Raw genomic sequence first — 18,012 nt, 5'->3', positions numbered from 1 at the left:
CAACTGGTTTTGCAAGCCAAAAGCACTGATGATAATCACATTACTTCCTAGATTTGCACTGAAATTCAAAAGCCCTTTGCTTCAAATAAAGTTTCTTTTTTCTCTCATAAGAAACATACCTGGATAAACCTTTAACACGACTCACCTTATAAAGACAGTTTTGTCATTAGAGTTAAATGTAAAGCCTAACCCATCCCTCCCTAGTCGTCGTCCTGCTTTCATTACAAGTCTCATTTGGGAAAAAAAACAACCACCGCCATTATTGTAAAAGGGGATTTCATTTTCATAAAAGGTTTCCAATAAATGTCACTGTCACTGAACTTACAAAATCGGTAGGTTACAGACTAGCTGTGATGCTCCTTGTCTCACAGCAATGTTTCTTCACTAATATAGTATATATATATAAAAAGTGTCAGAAGTATTCATTGGCTCTATTTGAAATGCAGATGTTTTACAAAGTCATACTGGGCAGTTATCAGTAATTAGACACACATGATAAAATAAGTGGAAGAGATTCAATGATTTTACTGTCCACTGAAATCAGGTACTTATGAATACACTGCGGAATTCTAGTCAATCGGGATTATTAAGAATTTCAGAGCTGTGCTTGATTCAGAACATACTGAAGAGATGAACAGACACACAGCTTTAGCAAAGGACTTCTGCTTGAAAGCTGATTCCATTACTCAATGGAATACATGAATTAAAATGTGCCAGTGCTACAGACTAATTGAAATGTTACTGCTTAATTAGGAGAGCTGACGGCAAGAGAGCTGCCTGCAATTATTCAGTATTAAAAGAAGATAACAAAAAGTTTCTGCTGTACAATTCTCTGTGTGTGTAGTTCAAGTTAGACTAAAGCCTGGTCTCACATACTCCCCTAGGAATACTCCAAATAGTCTCTATTATGAAAATAAACAGAAGTATACCACATACAAAAGTGTTGTTTTATTTTCTGTATGAAAACCTGTGGATTTTTCCAATAAGCAGGTTCACTTTTTCAGACAGATCTGATGTTGTTGTCTCCTCAAAAGGAATGCAATTAAAATCTCTTCAAAAGAGATAGGATTGGGGTATTTTATATGGCAGTAAAAACAAAGTTTCCTGCTGTAGGTAGTCCAAATTAATTCTTCCCTTTTTTCCTTTTCAATGCTTTCCATTCACCTTCCTGTGTAGCAAGGCTACCAAGAAGCTCTTTCACTTTTCTTTTTCTGGCTGAATCTCTGTAAAACAATCAACATATAAAATATGTCAGAAAGATTGTATTAGGGAAAATAAGTATATTTAGACAACAATTATCAAAAGTCCCCCACCTCTTAAATGTCACCAACACACACTTAGATAAAAACAGCCTGCATATTCTTAAACTAGAGAAATGAAACTGCAAAGTCAAAATCCCTTTAAATGATCTGTATTGAAAATATGTTTTCACCCAAATTGTGCAGTTTTATTTAAGTTTAGTACGGTTGATCATTATTGTCGGTCTTGGCATGCAGCAAAGAAACGAAGGCGCAGCAGAAGCACCCAAAAGTGTGCTGAAACAAAGGCTACATTACCTCTCCATGATTTCTGAAAGTTGTGTTCTAGCCAGAAACTGGTTGTCCTTCCGAATCTCACGAATGGCTCCTTTAAGTTCACGTTTATGTTTACGAATCAGCTGCTTGCTTTCTTGCTCCTTCTTGCTGCCTCCCTGCTTTCTTCCAAACTCTAAACTGAAAAGAGAATGCACGCATGAGCACAAAACAGCTTAACAAAACCAACTTTTTCACGTTTGTAAGGAGTGCGCTTTTCTATGAGTACTAACTCTACAGTAATTCCTGCATATTACGTGATTAACTTGTAAAATAAGAAGCTGCCCAATGAAGATACCAGAAGAACACTCACCAGACCTTCTAACTGCATGTCAGCATCATGCAAACGACACGCAGACAACATTTACACTTCAATCCCCCATACGCAGCCTGCATTGTAAACAGACTGAAAAAGCTAGAACTGAAGAATGAAAGATGTATGGAGAAAGATAGAAACTCCAATATATTTTAAGTTTTTGCAGACCTTCTCTGCAGATGAATTCTACAGGAAAAGTCTAATCAGTTTCTTTGGGATACATGTGTACAGCAGAGGAAAGCTGTCCTCTTCAATTAGTAGAAGGCAGCAGACAGTTTATGCCGCTGTAATTACCAACACAGCTAAATAAGGCAGCAGCCAAAATAAAGCAGACTTCCTGAATCAGCATACTGTTCTATTACCTACAAAACCAAACTAGTGTTATTAAAGTTTAATTCCAAAGTAGACTACAAAAATGCACATGGTCACTGCAAGCTCTGTAAAAAAGGGGGAAATAAACACTTTTTTTGTCATTGCTGCTGTTGGAAGGTAGAAAGCTGATTGGTGGGGGTAGAGAAAGGAACGGGTCAAACAAGCATGTTTAAAGGAAAACTTCAGTCTGACTGATTATTTGTCATGGCCTGCAATGCAGAGTACGAGTAGCGCCTTATCTTTTGCTCTGGTGAGGCATCCCTCTGTACTTTCACCATCCATCCACACCTTCATGTAGTTCACACATATATGAACTACTCCCTCTTGTTCTTCAGACTTGACTACTTGACAGAGCATTGAGTAAACCACCTGACTAGGTAGTAACAACCACCTCTTTTAATCTTGAAATGTAATTATATGGGCAAGAATTGATTCCTCTATCTTTCCTCTATTTCTTAGAATTCCTCCTTTTTCCTTTCCCTCCTTACCACACAAGTAGTTGGTCCCTCATGATTTGTGCACAAAATCTACCAGAAACACTGTTTCACGTCCTGTTTTCCAAATCCTAACTTGCTGAAAATCTTAACAGTGCTTTCCCTTCGCATCAAGCGTTGCTTTACTTACACTTTCACAATTTTAGGTGTATACTGTTTCAATGGCACTGGCTTCTTTTTCTCACATACCAGTGGGGTATAGCATTTTGCTTTGTTGTCTATCTCTTTCAGAGCACTGTGATACCACTCCTGAAAATGCAAATCAAATTATAATTTAAAAAGTGTATCAAACGACACCGTAAGTCACAAACTATTGTAAATTGAATCAACAGGAATGTTTTCCCCATATGTCCTTTCTCTGGGTAAAGTCAGTGCTATTTGTTAGGACACTGCGAACACTGAAACGCTGTAAGCCTTCCAGGCCAGGTAATTTTTAAACACTTCTGGAAGTCTATTCAGATAGTATAACAGACAATAAGAAAGGTCTGCAGGTAGTTTCACGTAAGAGAGGAAGAAGCAAGACTAATTCAGACTCTGCCTTTCAGGATAATTTTAGGAATGATTGTTCATTTTGTTTGGCAAAAAATTCAGGCTGTTTCGCATCATTTATGTTACAAAACCTTGTTCTCTAAGGATATTTCGTGATACCTTTTTCTTTGAGGAGAGGACAATTCTGTTACATTCAGAAGAGACAGATCGAAAATTTTAACCTAACTGCTAGAAAATAAACAACTGCCCTGGTTTAAGTAAGATAGCTGACCAGGCATATTCATGTCTAGTTTTACCTGGACAGCTGTAAATACTACCTCATCAATCTATCTGGTACATGTATTTGGTTGTACCAAGATTCATTATAGAAGTACAAGAGCAACTGGACAATCAGACTCCTACTCCTATAAATTACCTCATTCATGGAATATTACATTATTACAAGCTACTATTCTCTTCAATTAGAGGGGCAAAACAAGATACAGAATGAAAAACATCTTTTCTAAACATTCTCTGCTTTTATTTGGTTTTCCCACAAAAGCATCACTGCGAGTTTTGGATAGCACAAAAGTCAAATGCCTGACCCTTGGAAAACCCCCCCCCAAAACTCACTGATACTTATACTTGTTTTTTGTTTAAGCACAGGTGAAGATAACAGAATTCATTAATAAAACAAACATACCAATTATTTCATTCTTGAGGAACACATACCTGCATTTTTTCAGGATATTCATTTACAGGCACATGTTGTGTAAGGAGAACTCTGACAGGATGCATTATTTCACGGAACGATGGTAAAGACTCATACAGAGCCACACATTTTTTAATAAGGTCAAAACACAGGGCTAGACATGACAGCCTGTTAATGCACAAAAGAATTAACAATGTCATTTGCAAAGAACTGTAATGGCTTTTCAAATAAAATTAAACAAATTAATTAAACTTGGGAGTGATAGCAGCATCTATTATAAAGACAGCTTGACAGAAACAGTCACAAGGCTGTTTCTAGATGTTAATTCAGACTAAATTTCACTCTCCTAAGCAAATACCCAAGAAATCCATGAGCAACAAATCTTTGTCAGTACAAAAGCACAAGCAAGTATTGTGTCTTTGCCACTTATGTGGAGTAAGAAGTTTTTATATTGGTTTTAAAAGTGTTCTGGTACTGTTTCTGAAGTTCTAAAACTTCACTGAAACAGAATTAGTAATTCTGGTTTTGGGTTTCCTTTTTGAACTTCATAACAAAATGCTTACTCATCCCTGAAGTTCTACCTTAACACAAGCACAAGGTGAAAAATGAGGCTGAATATGGTTAATGAACAAGTTGAATTGTGGTCTTTCCTAACTTCAGCATTTTATTGCTCAAGTGACACTTTCTAACATCATGTTTGTATGTAAATACAGCTATTTGCTTCTGAGGAGCTTGACAGTTTGAAGTACGGTGCACCTCTCTGTGTCTACACCATCCTCATCAGCTCATGGCTGTACTGAAAAGGAATGGAAGGGCTGAAGTACTCCAAGTGCTCTGTATAACTTGCTCTGCAAGTGTTCTGGCAAAAGATCAGCAATTTCATATGCTACAGAGTAGCACCATTAAAGCAGAGCAACTCACCACTCCCATTGTTTCTCCTAAAGAGCACTGTCACTGAGATACCCAAAAGATGACCCAGTATTTCTTCCATTCACATTTCCTACATACCTGATATGATTGGTTTCCGTTCTGCTACTTTCCTTCAATTTAGTCACAATACTCAATGGCAGATTTTGCTTCTGCCAACTTTCCAGATCCTCTTTATCACACACCAAAAGCAGTTCTAAATTTTTCCCCACTGGTGTAAATGGATGGACTATGGTATAGCCTAAAAAAACAAGAACAACAGCCATTAAACAAGATCAGTTCTAAGCATTCTTTCTGAAGAAAGGAAAACCAACTCTTTTTACATTTTTAATCATACTGCTTAAGGAAATATTCTATCTGTATCATGTTTTCCTAAAATAATGGAAGACACTGAAGCATGGGTACAATCACAGGTAAGTGCTCTAGTCACACTGCCCAATCCACAGAATCCAAAGGCAGGGATGGGGACAATGAAGTCCTGCCCACCATAGAAGATAAGGTTCAAGGCCATCTAAGGTATCTGAAGGTACACAAGTCCATGGGACCTGATGAAATGCCTCTGAAAGTCCCGAGGGAATCGGCAGACACTAAGCCACTCTCCATCACATTCAGAAAGTTGTGGCAGATTGGTGAAGTTCCCAGTGACTAGAAAAGGAGAAAAATAAACCTCATTTTTAAAAAGGGAAGAAAAGGAAGACCTGGGGAACTGCAGGGCAATTGGTCTCCATGCCCACCAAGATCATGGAGCAGATCTTCCTGGAAACTATGCTAAGGCACAAGGAAAACAGAGAGGCAATTTGTGCCAAGCAACATGGCTTCAGTCAATCCATGCCTGACAAATTTGGTGGCCTCCACAATGGGGTTACAGAGTTGGTAGATAAGGGAAGAGTGACTGACATGGTCTAAGTGGACTTGTTCAAAGCATTTGATGCTATCCCAAACAACATCCTTGTCTCGAAAATGGAGAGACATGGATTTGATGCACAGGCCACTCAGTGGATAAGGAATTAGATAGTCAAACTCAAAAAGTTGTGGTCAGCTCAATGTCTGAATGGAAACCAATGATAAGTGATGTCCCTCAGGGGTCTGTATTGGGACCAGTATTATTTAACATCTTTGTCAGGGACATGGACAATGGGTTTGAGTGCACCCTCAGCAAGTCTGCAGATGACACCAAGCTGAGTGTTGTGGCTGATGTCCTAGAGGGAAGGGATGCCATCCAGAGAGACCTGCACGGGCTAGAGAGGTGGGCCGTGTGAACCTTATGAAGGCTGAGTGCAAGGTCCTGCACATGGGTTGAGACAATCCCAAATACAAATACAGGCCGGGTGATGAGTGGATTGAGAGCAACCATTAGGAGGGACTCTTGATCGGGGAGTGTAGTGATAGATAAGGTAATTAATGGTTTTAAACTAGAAGAGGGTAGATTTAGAGTAGATATTGGGAAGAAATTCTCAGGGTGCTGAGCCACTGGATCAGGTTGCCCAGAGAAATTGTCGATTCCCCATCCCTGGAAGTGTTGAAGGCCATGTTGGATGGGGCTTTGAGGAACCTGATCTAGTGAAAGGTGTCCCTACCCATGGCAAGGGAGTTGGAACTAGATGATCTTTAAGTTCCCTTCCAACCCAAACCACTCTGTAATTCTGTAATTCATTCTATGATTCTGTGCACAGGGAGAGAGAAGACATGTAGGTACCTATCTGCCTCACTTATCCAGGTAACAGGATGCACACTTAAACTGGCACTGAGAACGGAGTATTGGATACACTTAAGAAGAAAGGGCAGGAACAGGACTTTCCCATGGAGTTACAAGTAGAAGGCTTTGATCAGAAAGTGGTTAAGCAGCACAGTGAGCTGAGCAAGGAGAGCCTGCAGTTGCAGTACATCCCTGAGGGTTTTCCATGAGGGTTTTTCAGCAGGGGCCCTCAGATACATGCTATAGAAGTCTACCCCCACTGTAAGTAGTTTTAAAACAAGAATAGCATGGAACACATAATACATACTGGAGCAGGGCATATGGAAAATGCTTAAGAAGCACAGATCAGCTTACGATCAGAAGCACAGTGAAACAGTACTTACAGAGCAACATGAAAGAAGCATCTGAGGAATTTCATGGCTAAGGGAGAAAATAATTCACAGCCTCTGTGCTTAACCTTTCTCCCTCCCACCTCATTTTCCTTACATCCTGCAAGCTTATAATGGAACTGACTTCAAAACTTTTACAAACTGTAAGTTAAGATTATTCGCATGCTCTAGAACCTGCATGTGACACTTTACAGACAGGCCAGAAGACAGTATGTTTAAAAAAAGATTAATAAGGTTTGAGACCCAAAATTGTGAGAGACTGACACACAGGCATATACAAGATCAAGATCTAAGATACCTGAGTTTTATTACCTGCTTTATTAGCAAAAGGATAGCAGATCTCACTACCAATTCCATTAGCTAAGGCTATCAACAATGACAATTCCTCCCCACTCCATCTCCAGCTTTTCTCCTTTGTTAAGGTAGCAATTGTTTAAGTCTAAAGCAGACTGTACTTCAGTCTTTTATGATGTTGTATTCCACGTAATTTCTTCATTTATGGATCAAGATCATAAAATAAAGACAACAAAGAGTTCTGTTTGCTGATTCTACTTGCTGTCAAAACTGAACCCCAAGAAATTTTTTGGTGTGACAGTCTATTAATGTTCCAGAGAACTGGATGTGTGCTCATTTACAAATATTCTGCGTTGACAGCCTAATCATCATGTTTATCAGCAATACTTCCACCACGAATATTTAAAAACATGACTGGATACTTTGATAACTTCAGAGCATCAATATTGACTGAAAAATTCTAAGAGAACACTGTGTCTCTTATGTACCTTTTATTGAGCTTTTCTTCACTGCTAAAAGAAACCATCACCATGCAAATTTAACTAACACAAAGTCATTAGTAGGAATAATGTAAATTTAAAAAAAACACTTGATCGGTTAACACTAATTGTTTTAAAATAGTTTCTTATCTGATTTTGCAGAATCTTGTATTTTAACTGTACCAAAAACCTTTGTAGATCAACTATTCCCAAGAGACTACACAAAGGAAAAAAATACTTTAAGTGCTATATAACCCACCCACTCCGTAACCTCTTCCCAACTCCTTCTAAGAGTTCAGCTGTTGGTGTTCTGAGAGTCCTGGGCTTAGCTCTGATGCAGCCCAGCTGTGTAACCTTGGCTTAGACTTCAGAAGCTACAAGAAGCAGCTGGAAGAAAGTCTGTAGGGTACAGCCATAAAATATAACAACAGTGAAACTGCAGTGCTAAGCTTGTTGAGAAAGGGATCATTAATAGCTCAAAAATTCAGAAGAAAATAAATGCCAGCACGCAGAGGCATAAAAATCCTACAGAGGGAAAAATAAAGGGAACTGCAAGACAACCACTCAGTACTACTGAAGATGTACTGGAATACTGCAATGACAGAAGCTGAACCCTGAAGATAAGACACCTAAAGAAACTCTGTCCAAGAGTGATAAGCATATTAACACATAGCCTGTAGTTCCTTAAATCCCAAATGTCTTGTGAGTTTGCCAATAAATTCAATTTTTCACTTGACAATATCCTTCCTGCAGAGTCACATGGTCTCAGAGTGACCCAGACAGAGGTACTAACACATGAATTAGTTACTATACTCTGACAAATGCCCTAATAAGTGAAATTGTCACTAAACTCATCAACAAAAAGACCTCAGATCTGGCATAACTTTAAAGCTAGAAATAAATACAAAAGAGAAAGTCAAAGAAGAAGACTGGCAAACAAAAATAATTTGCTAGCATAGCGTTATTCTCCCTGGTTTTTGCGCAAGTTCCTAAGTCTACATAGTTTGCAGCAGAGACTAATCCTGCTTGTGGGGGTAGCTGCTCTCTGTCACACTACAACAAATCCATGTCAAAAACAAAAAGGAAAAATACCAACTTTGTGATACATTTCCCTCATTTACCTTGGTGATACGGCTATTAGCTGAGGGGGGAGGGTATCTGCAGCATTAGCTGCTGCCTCACTGCGAAGATACTGGGTACTCACTGGCAATCCATTAGGGACTGCGAATTTAAGAGCACAGTTCAATCACACAGTCTATTTAGAACAACACTATTGCAAAAATGCTGCACTGTGGGCAACATGACTTCATCTCCTAGAATAACTTCAGTTCTTTCCTTCCTGCCAACAACACTAGAGGATCTGCTTCATAACAAGATGCACAAGAATCAAGGTTGCGTATGGCTAACCTAATAGATGATTTTGGTCTTTTCTGTTCAAAAAACCAAATTCAGTGTGAAAGATTTTAATGAAATTTAAAAGATAAACCCTAATACTAGAAAGTATTACTCATTTACTGTAAACAAACTCACCCTGGGCCTGTTTTTTGGGTAGAGATATGTGAAGTACTCCAAGAAGAAAATTGATGAGTTCTGGTACAAATCTTTTGGAGAGACTTACATATTCCAGGAACAAACAGCATATAAATAACCCTTTAATAACATCTTGCAATGTTGTGATACGACACTAAGAGAAAAAAAAAAGCAGCACAAAAATATTAATTATTAGAAGTCTATACACCACATATATAGGATCTCCCAAAAAGCAGAAAAGTTGTATACATTTAAAATCTGTAAAATTACACCCTTTGGATTTACATGAACAATGTATTTGTTTTCCCTTCGCTGAAGATTATATGCATAATGGAGCAAGAAGTCTCTCAGAACTGATTTAGCCACTAGAAGGTGCTAAACCACAAATAATAAGTTCTTTAGAAATGAACCAAGGAAATATAAGACTCAGAACAACTTGGATATCTGACAGCAATAGAACAACTAGCTTGAGACTTTCAGAACATATAGGCAGGGTATTTATATAAAAAAATATTTTGACTGCAATAGACTGCACTAGATACTTTTTCGACGAAAACGAATACTGCCAATTTTTAAGTAAGTATCTTTCTTAAGGAGGGACAAACGCAATATATGGAAGAGAAATTACTGATGAATGATTTCAGACTGTATTCAGGCTGTTCTGAGTCCTATGTAATTTGCCATATAAGGAATTCTTGTGTGACAGCTTGAAAAAAGGATTAGATACAGTTTTTTAAGTTGGACTGTGCTCTGCAAGTGTTTTCCTCTTCACTTTTTCTTCCAGTTACTATTTGTGACTATTTCAAACACAGCTGTCTTTTCAGTACACTTCCAATATACATATTAATGCTAACACGTATATTTGGAGCCCTAGGAAGAAACAAGGAAAAGAAGTTATATACTGAGAAACAACAACACAGACATACCTTAGTAAGTAGCTGACTCATGTACATAAAAGCAGGCGTTACAACTGGATGCCAGAAGTCAGAAGTTGGAAACAGCAGGGATGTAATTTTCAAATAAATAAGCTGATAGTACACAAAACAGAGTAAGGCAAAATACAGTTAAGAGATTATTCCCAGGAGCTTGACTTTACACATTTGTAACTGATGAATAACTGCCATGTAGTAGTCTAAAAATACTGATATACATCACTTTGAGAAATCTGTCATGAGGTATTTATGGAGACAACTGCTTAAGTTGCATAAGAAAATGGAATGTCCATTATAGATCTACCGTTGCATTAATTCAAGCAGGCAATGAGAGAACCACCAAGAAGGAATGATGCCTCCTGACCCCATTTACTCCATACGAAAATCTGACCTCCTTCAGCCCACCTCAATCACATACTCTCACACCAAAACAAATGACCAAGTGGCCACACAGGACCTGTGACACCTTTCATCAGGTCCTCACTACAGACAACTAAATGACCAGGTCCCTCAGGCACTGGCATACATCAACAAACTGCAGCCAGAAGAACTAAACACTGATTATTAGGTTCACTTTTACTGAAGACACCTCGTTAGAGAGCTACAAATGACAAGTTCACCTGCTGTCAGGACCATAAGGGTGTTAAACATCAGTTTTGAGGTGATTCTGAAAACGATCTAAGTGGATATTTACATAGCAAAGTTTTAGTGTTTCAGCTCTGTCTCCCTCTATGAAGTTTCTGTGGTAAACAAATTCTCCTGAACTGTTTTGGTTACTAAATACCGCAGTCCAAATTCCAGCTTAGATTATCTCTAGGCACATAAAAGGTCTGCTAACTCAAGTGGTCTAATGAATGTTCATTCAAACAAGCGTTTTGAGAACAGAAGAGTGATACAATTGCACCCTGAAGGACAACGACAGCCTGAAACCCGGGAAAGTCTTCTGAAGGGAATGAAAGTCAGACAAGTGATTGATGTCATAAGGGTGACCGTGACAAAATAAAAATACAAGTTAAAAGCTCTCTACAATACATTTCCTGGGAAATCCAAACATCCTGAATACAGACTCTTCAGAAGAACTAATTTCTAAGCTGTAAGAACCAAGTCTTCTAAGCAAATCCTTCAGCCTATTTTCTCTTAACAGTCTAATTATTCCATTAGGTAGCATTGCTTCAACAAGCTGGGAGACCGAAAACAAGTAACTCCCTTTGAACTACTGACTTATGGTTTGTCTTTGAAACTTTTTACTACAGTGAACAAATACTCATTTGCCATATGCTCCACTCTTGCATACCCTAGCAAGCCATTTACCTAGAGACTGAAAAAGGTGTCTATTCACATTTAGCATCTCCACCGAAATTTTGAAACATTACTAACACAAGAAGGAAAGGTCAATTCTCTGAGTTAGTAATTATCATGTACAAAGTACTAAGAAATGCTGTATTTTTCTACCCATAATAATATTTCATTGATATTTTTGTTAACCTAGGAGCACTTTTTTAAATCATTTGCACTTAACACAATTAAAGGAATCAGGACATAACTGACAGTATCACTTCTTCCTACAACTACCCATTTCAGTTTCATTAGGAGAACAAAGAATGTCCTGCTATGAAAACCGAAGGGACAATTTTAAGGTATTTTCCCTGTATTAATATTACAGTGTCACACTTCCATTCTGAAGAACAGAAGTGTGTGTGGGGTTGGTTGGTTGCTTCTCAGGACTTTTTGTTGTCGTTATGGGAGGTTTTTGTTACAGCTTATCTCCAGAGAGGCAATTTAAAGTATTAAGAAACCTAAGAAGTCATAGATGCTAATAATCCCTTACATACTTCAAAAAATAAAATTAAATTTAATGCCATCTCGCATTTTCTGGCATTTCTATACTAATGGAAAGAACATCAGGTTTTCCTAGCAGTATGCATTCGTTACCGTGTCTAAACCTGGAAATGTTGCACGGCCTTTGACTTCAGCTACTTCTTCTGTATCATGTGCAGCGTCCCGAAGGATAAACTTAATACTGTCGCTGGCTGCCTCAGGAAACATCTGGCAAAGATTGTACAATGGCCTATTAACAAGAAACGTAAGTCATAATCAAGTTACACCATTGACGTTAATAAAACCCTCATTTTTAAGCACTTGTAAGATTTTTTGTGTTCCATCTACATTATAACAATAACAAATTCCCTGAAACAAATCCCTCTTTTTTTTAGAACTAGCCAACCAGTATATAGATTATTATTATAATACTTTTAGTTTACAGAGACACTATTTTTCAGTGGGCCTTGTGAGATAGTTGATCTGGTAGTTTCTTAAATAAAAATTAATTTAAAACTTTAAAACACACTTTCAGATCATCAGCTATGGTTAAAACATATCTTTCTGATTCTCCTACCTACCTTTTTTCTGCTCTGAGTTATGCTGCCACAGAACTAGGCAGCCCTCTACTCTAAATATTCTTAGGTAATGTTAAACAACAAGTGAGGCAGCAACATGGTTAGCAAAATTACTACCTACAGCAAAAAAACCCAAACAAACCAGTACCCGCAAAGTTAAGTCAGCTCTTGGTCTGTGGTTAGTGCCTATAAGGGAGATGCAGTCAGGAGTCTGTATCTGTTTGGTCAGAGGTTTTCCAGTATTTTCAGTTAAAAATGTCTGTAGTGATATTAATAAAACCCAGTTCTAGAAAACAATCAAAATGTGTTTACACTCTTTTTACAAAGCCCCAGCATGTGCAACAGTATCAACGGGTCAGTACTCCAGCTGATGAATGGAACAGAACAATGAACACTAAAGCTGCATATAATAGATTTTTAAAGACTTCCTACTTCAACACAAAATAAAAATCATATGCTGAAAACTACATACAGGTAACTCACGGAAAGAAAGCTCTTTATTCTACAAAGTCAAGATGGTAATCACAAAGTAATTTTGCTTGGAAGGGACCTTTAGAGACGTCTGATGCAACTCCCTGCTCAAAGCTTGGCTAAGCTCATGGCTTTGTCGAATTCTGTCTGTCTTCAAGGGTAAAGATTCCACAGTCTCTCTGGGAAACTTGTTTTAATGTTCAGTACCTTTGCTGTGAAATGTTTTTTTTTTCTTTACAGCTAACTGGAGTTTCCCTTTAGCATCCTGTGTCCATTGACTCTCGGCCTTGGCTGTATACCACTGAGACAAATTGGTTCTCTTGTCACTATGGAACTTTTGTAGGAGCTCACTATTAACAGTCTTTAATTCCATTTTCATCTAGTTCCCTGAGTGAATTCACAGAACTGCAACCCATGGAAAAAACAAATATTGAAAAGGGAACTGCATACCATCATTTCAAAGCTTAAAATCCTCCATCAGCAGTCTAAATGAATTCATACACAGAACTCTGCACGAATACATGGTATTATTTATCCACCACCCACTAAAATAATTTTGCAGAACAAAAACTACATTCCGAGTTTTTGAAAATGTCTTCGTACAATTACTAGTTCAAGCAATAAATGAAACAAAACACTATGGAGCTGGAGAGTTACGCGTTGCCTACAATTCCTACAGAACTATTTGAAACAACTCGCTAAATGCTTTACCCTAGGTAGTGTTTCTCTAAGTCATAAAGGAGCAGAAGCCTTAAGATTTATTACTTACAGGATCAGTTTGTCAATTGTTCTGAGCTCTGGCAACTCCAGAGTTGCTAACTCCCCAATATACTCCAGAAGGAAGCCAAACAATTTCTGCAATAAACATAATATGTTAAAATTATTAGGTGTTTTTTCCTTTGTTGTACACATTCATAAGCAGCACAAAAGAACAGTGATACAGAAGTTAGAAAATGAAGAGTGGTACGTTGATGCTACTGCTATTCACAACACAGAAGCATGTATGTTTTATATTGCTTCCTGAATGCTTACTAAAACCTAGTCTGGACTTCAAAATTAATTTTAAACTTCGAACGAAACAAAACCCCCATACTTCCAACTTTTCTTTGTTTCCCGCTGCAAGGCTTGGATGATTGCACTTCTGAATTCTCTCCAGTACAGTAAGTTGTTCTTCTATTGTTATTCCAGCCAATAAAGACTTAAATGTCTCATAGGACTCAGGAACTAGAAAGTAAAAACAAAAGTTGACCAAGGGAAAATCTGAAACTTAACCTATTAAATCCAAGTAAACATCTAACAAGCTTCCAATTTCAAAATGTTACTATTCAGAGAAAGGTAACACACAGCTTTTCAATAATCATCTTTTAAACATTAATAACCTAGCAGCATATATGTAACATTATACATATGAACATAAGTCAGAAAATAATGTGAACATTTTTCAATGATTAAAATTCAGTTCATTCTACATTTGCTGCCTAAGCTAAGCATAACCATGTTGACACGCATAAAGCAGAATTAAACCTAAGCACACATTCAATCATGAATTTACCATAATACCATGAGCTCTATCAGGTATTAATTCATACCTAACTAGCATTTGTGTAAAGGGTATTAACAAAAGTAAGAACCTTGCCACTAATAGAAAATAATAATAAAAAAAATGAAACAGACTAGTATGTATTTAGTCTTTTGCGTAAGTCCATGTGCTAGAAAACATCCTAACTGGTTAAGTTTTTTGAGTTATTTCAATGTGACTGCTTTCTGGTTAGAGCAAAACCTGAATGCAATTTGAAAGGCTTTGGTAATAAGTTAGCTCCTTTTGATGGAAAAATACAAGCACTTAAGGAAGTTGTTTGAAAGGTTAATATTGCAACGGATACTTTTGTTAAAGAAATCTACACTAGGGCAATAGTTAGATGCATTACGGACTTAATGAATGTTTGGTGTACTACTTCTTAAAAGATGCCTCGTTCTTCCTCCTATGCACAGACCCAACGAGAGTCAAACTTCAAGTGTCTCTATTTAACAATACTGCAATGTTACACTGCAGGGATCAAATCTCAGAGCCCTGCCTCTCCAAGCATCAGAGAAGACAAAAATGTCAGTCCAAACTAGAGAAAGTAACCTTTTCTCATTAAAGTATAGGTCATAAAATACTATTCTGGCTTCCCTTATGCAAATCACTAGCACTTTAGATTGGATGTGTTTGTCACCTTCAGAAAAGGGTACAGATCTTTCCATTTTTCTCCCCAGTATTTCTCTTTCAATTCTAAGGCTGCTTGGAGGAACAAAAACAGCTTTGAGATGAGAGATCTGGTTCCCACCGCTCACAGCATGACTAGGGCTGATCACCAAGAACAACAGTTACTGTCTACTGGAATAGCAGAAGTCAGCTATGAGGCAAAACTTCGTGCATGAACAGGAATATGTAAGATTCTACAGGGCAAAGAAAGAGAAACTCCCTGCAGACAACAGGGATCTCTGGACCAGTTCTTTGCTTACCAGCAAATGTATAGGGAAGCTCTGATTTGGCAGCTTCCATTCTTGGATCTACTTCCTCAACATTCTGTGATTCATTTTCACTTGTTTTGTGTTTCTTCGGTTCCCCATCCCCTGCAGCTTCTTCCTCACTCTCATGGTCAGATTCAAGATCAGAGTGACTATCTGCAGCAACATCCTCCTCATCTCCATTAGCAGATTCTTCCTCACTTTCTCCTTCATTCTCATTATCTTCCTTCCCACTTTCCTCCTCCTCTTCTTCCTCCTTATCTTCTTCCTCCTCCTCTTCATTTTCAATATTAATTTTTCCATCCTGTCAATAGAGAAAATAAGCCAGTTAAAACACCCGTCAAGTGACCGATCACCAGAATCACTCTGCATAGCTATCACTAAATACACATGAACAGGATCCGAGTTTTGCTACCCTGACCAAGTAGCGCTGGCCAAGAAGGGATTTTAAGGAGAGAACATGCATACAAATAATAAGAATAGTAGGATATTTCCAAGGGGCTGCAAGAAACCGGAAGAATAGGAGGCAGTATATGAGGATGAAAAGAATCAACACAAACGTAAAAGCTACTAGCAGATGATATGAAGAAAAATTCAGTATCTCTTAGAGAAGCATTCCTGGTTAAAAAAGGTATATTCCTTCTATGCATTAAGATAGCATATCAGATAAATATTTGTTATCATCCTTATTTTATTTATCATCAATTTAAATTCACATTCACAACCTGTATTCTCCCCTTTGAGGACAATAGCAGTTCTCTTTCTGCTTACATGTGAGAGGAAGGGAAAATCAGTATGCACATGTGCACCCCACAGTCAGTTTACTCACTACATCAGCTTTAAGGTTATACTGCTTTGCCACCTTAAATTAAAGCTACTTCATAGGGGAAGGTTTATTTCAGAAACATTCTCAGGCCAAAATCTGGTGGAAGCTGTATCAAAAACAGCAGATATTAAAAAAAAAAAAAAATTACCAGAAAGGCCAAAGCCCTCTCCTCAGCCCAGCAGACTAACAGCAGGGAAGGCTACCATAACAGCAGGAGTACAGTCCATAGATTGAGGGAAATTACTGTTCCCCTCTGCTTGACACTTTTAAGACCACATAGAATATAGCATTTATTGTATTTGAAGGTCCAAAACTAAAGACATCTATAAGCTGCAGCAACTTCAGCAGAAGGCTGACAAGGCTGTCGGAGCGCTGGGGCACCTGCACTATGAGGAAAGGCAGACCTGGGCTTGTTTGGCCTAGACTGAACAACCACCTTCTAGTACCTACAAGGGAGACTACTGAGAAGGCAGAGCAACCCTTCATCACAGTCCACAGCAGGAGAATGAGAAGCAACAGGCCAAAGTTGAAACAAGAGGTGGTCAGACTGGATATCAAGAGAAACTTTTTCATGGTAAGGACAGTCCGTGTAACAACTGCCCAGAGAGATGTGCAGCCTCCGTTCTTGAAGATTTTCAAAGAACGGACTGGATAAAGCCCTAAGCAAACTGGTAATTTCATAGTTGACCCTGCTTTGAGCAGGAGGTAGGACTAGAGTTCTCCACAGAGGTCACTTCCAAACTGCTTTTCTTTTCAGAACTCTGAAAATTCTAAAACTGTAAACTTTACCTTGTAAGACAATAAACGTCTATCATCTTTATCCAGGATAAAGCCATCAGCTAGATCGTCAGCTGACACGTGGCTAGGTTTCTTTTTATTTGCCTCTTCATCTATTCCACGCATTCGACGCAATCGATCTGCCTGTTTTAGAAGAAATACAGCACACAGTCATCTAGTTCAATCACATAACTACACCAGAATGGAAGATTCCTCAAATACTATGAAGACAAAAAAAAGTTAACTGGGATTACTGAAGTTGATGAAAAGAAAAAACAGCAGCTTCAGAAGTTATGGGCAAAAGCTGGTGATATGTTAATAGTTGTGGGGATTGCAATCTCTTAAGAGCACACAGACAATTGGATTGGCTTATTTGAAAGGTTTTAAGACTGCATTTACCAGAATCACTATGGTCTCTCATTTTAAAATTTATCTGTTTTGCTTATTTGAAAAATGCATCATTACTAGAAAATGTAAGCTTCTAAAGTTTTATACCTCTGCATTGTTTATCTGTGTTTCCCATATGTGTTACAAATCTGTGGTAAACGCAACCATATCCTAAGATTAAGTTACACTAAATTTGTAAATAGATTCAATGGGCAATATCTGAACCAATCATTTACAAAAGGATTTCCACCTGGGCAATCAGCTAGACTGTGAATCAAACAAGAGGACAAGAACAGAAAAGAAGAAAAAAAAAAAAAATCTTTCTTTCTTTGCTGCTGTTAGCTACTGAGTTGTTCTGAGGAAACCTGAAGGTACTGAATACCTGCAGTCCTGAACATGTCCCTAGTATACCAAAACAAAAAGAACATGAGGACAGAAACATTTACCAAATTATTCAATCTTTC

The 18,012-nt window shown here is 38.0% G+C and overlaps 1 protein-coding gene across 1 annotated transcript in view; it reads right to left on the bottom strand.

Moving 5' to 3' along the window:
- Positions 1–1,036: 1,036 nt before the first annotated feature.
- Positions 1,037–18,012, bottom strand: part of NOP14 (NOP14 nucleolar protein) — a 23,685-nt gene continuing 6,709 nt past the window's right edge. The window contains exons 7-18 of the mRNA XM_010141524.1: positions 17,174–17,305; positions 15,553–15,862; positions 14,141–14,271; positions 13,817–13,902; positions 12,113–12,248; positions 10,175–10,276; positions 9,249–9,402; positions 4,942–5,101; positions 3,954–4,101; positions 2,884–3,002; positions 1,557–1,712; positions 1,037–1,223 (exon numbers count right to left, since the gene is read on the bottom strand). Of these exons, the coding sequence (XP_010139826.1) occupies positions 1,124–1,223; positions 1,557–1,712; positions 2,884–3,002; positions 3,954–4,101; positions 4,942–5,101; positions 9,249–9,402; positions 10,175–10,276; positions 12,113–12,248; positions 13,817–13,902; positions 14,141–14,271; positions 15,553–15,862; positions 17,174–17,305 (1,734 nt within the window). The 3' untranslated portion in view covers positions 1,037–1,123. The remainder of the gene's footprint in view (positions 1,224–1,556; positions 1,713–2,883; positions 3,003–3,953; positions 4,102–4,941; positions 5,102–9,248; positions 9,403–10,174; positions 10,277–12,112; positions 12,249–13,816; positions 13,903–14,140; positions 14,272–15,552; positions 15,863–17,173; positions 17,306–18,012) is intronic.

Source organism: Buceros rhinoceros, unplaced genomic scaffold (assembly GCF_000710305.1).
Source record: "Buceros rhinoceros silvestris isolate BGI_N320 unplaced genomic scaffold, ASM71030v1 scaffold16558, whole genome shotgun sequence".
Classification (NCBI taxonomy): Eukaryota; Metazoa; Chordata; class Aves; order Bucerotiformes; family Bucerotidae; genus Buceros; species Buceros rhinoceros.
The sequence above is the reverse complement of the archived record's forward strand: the minus strand, read 5'-3'. Positions and strand labels throughout refer to the sequence as shown.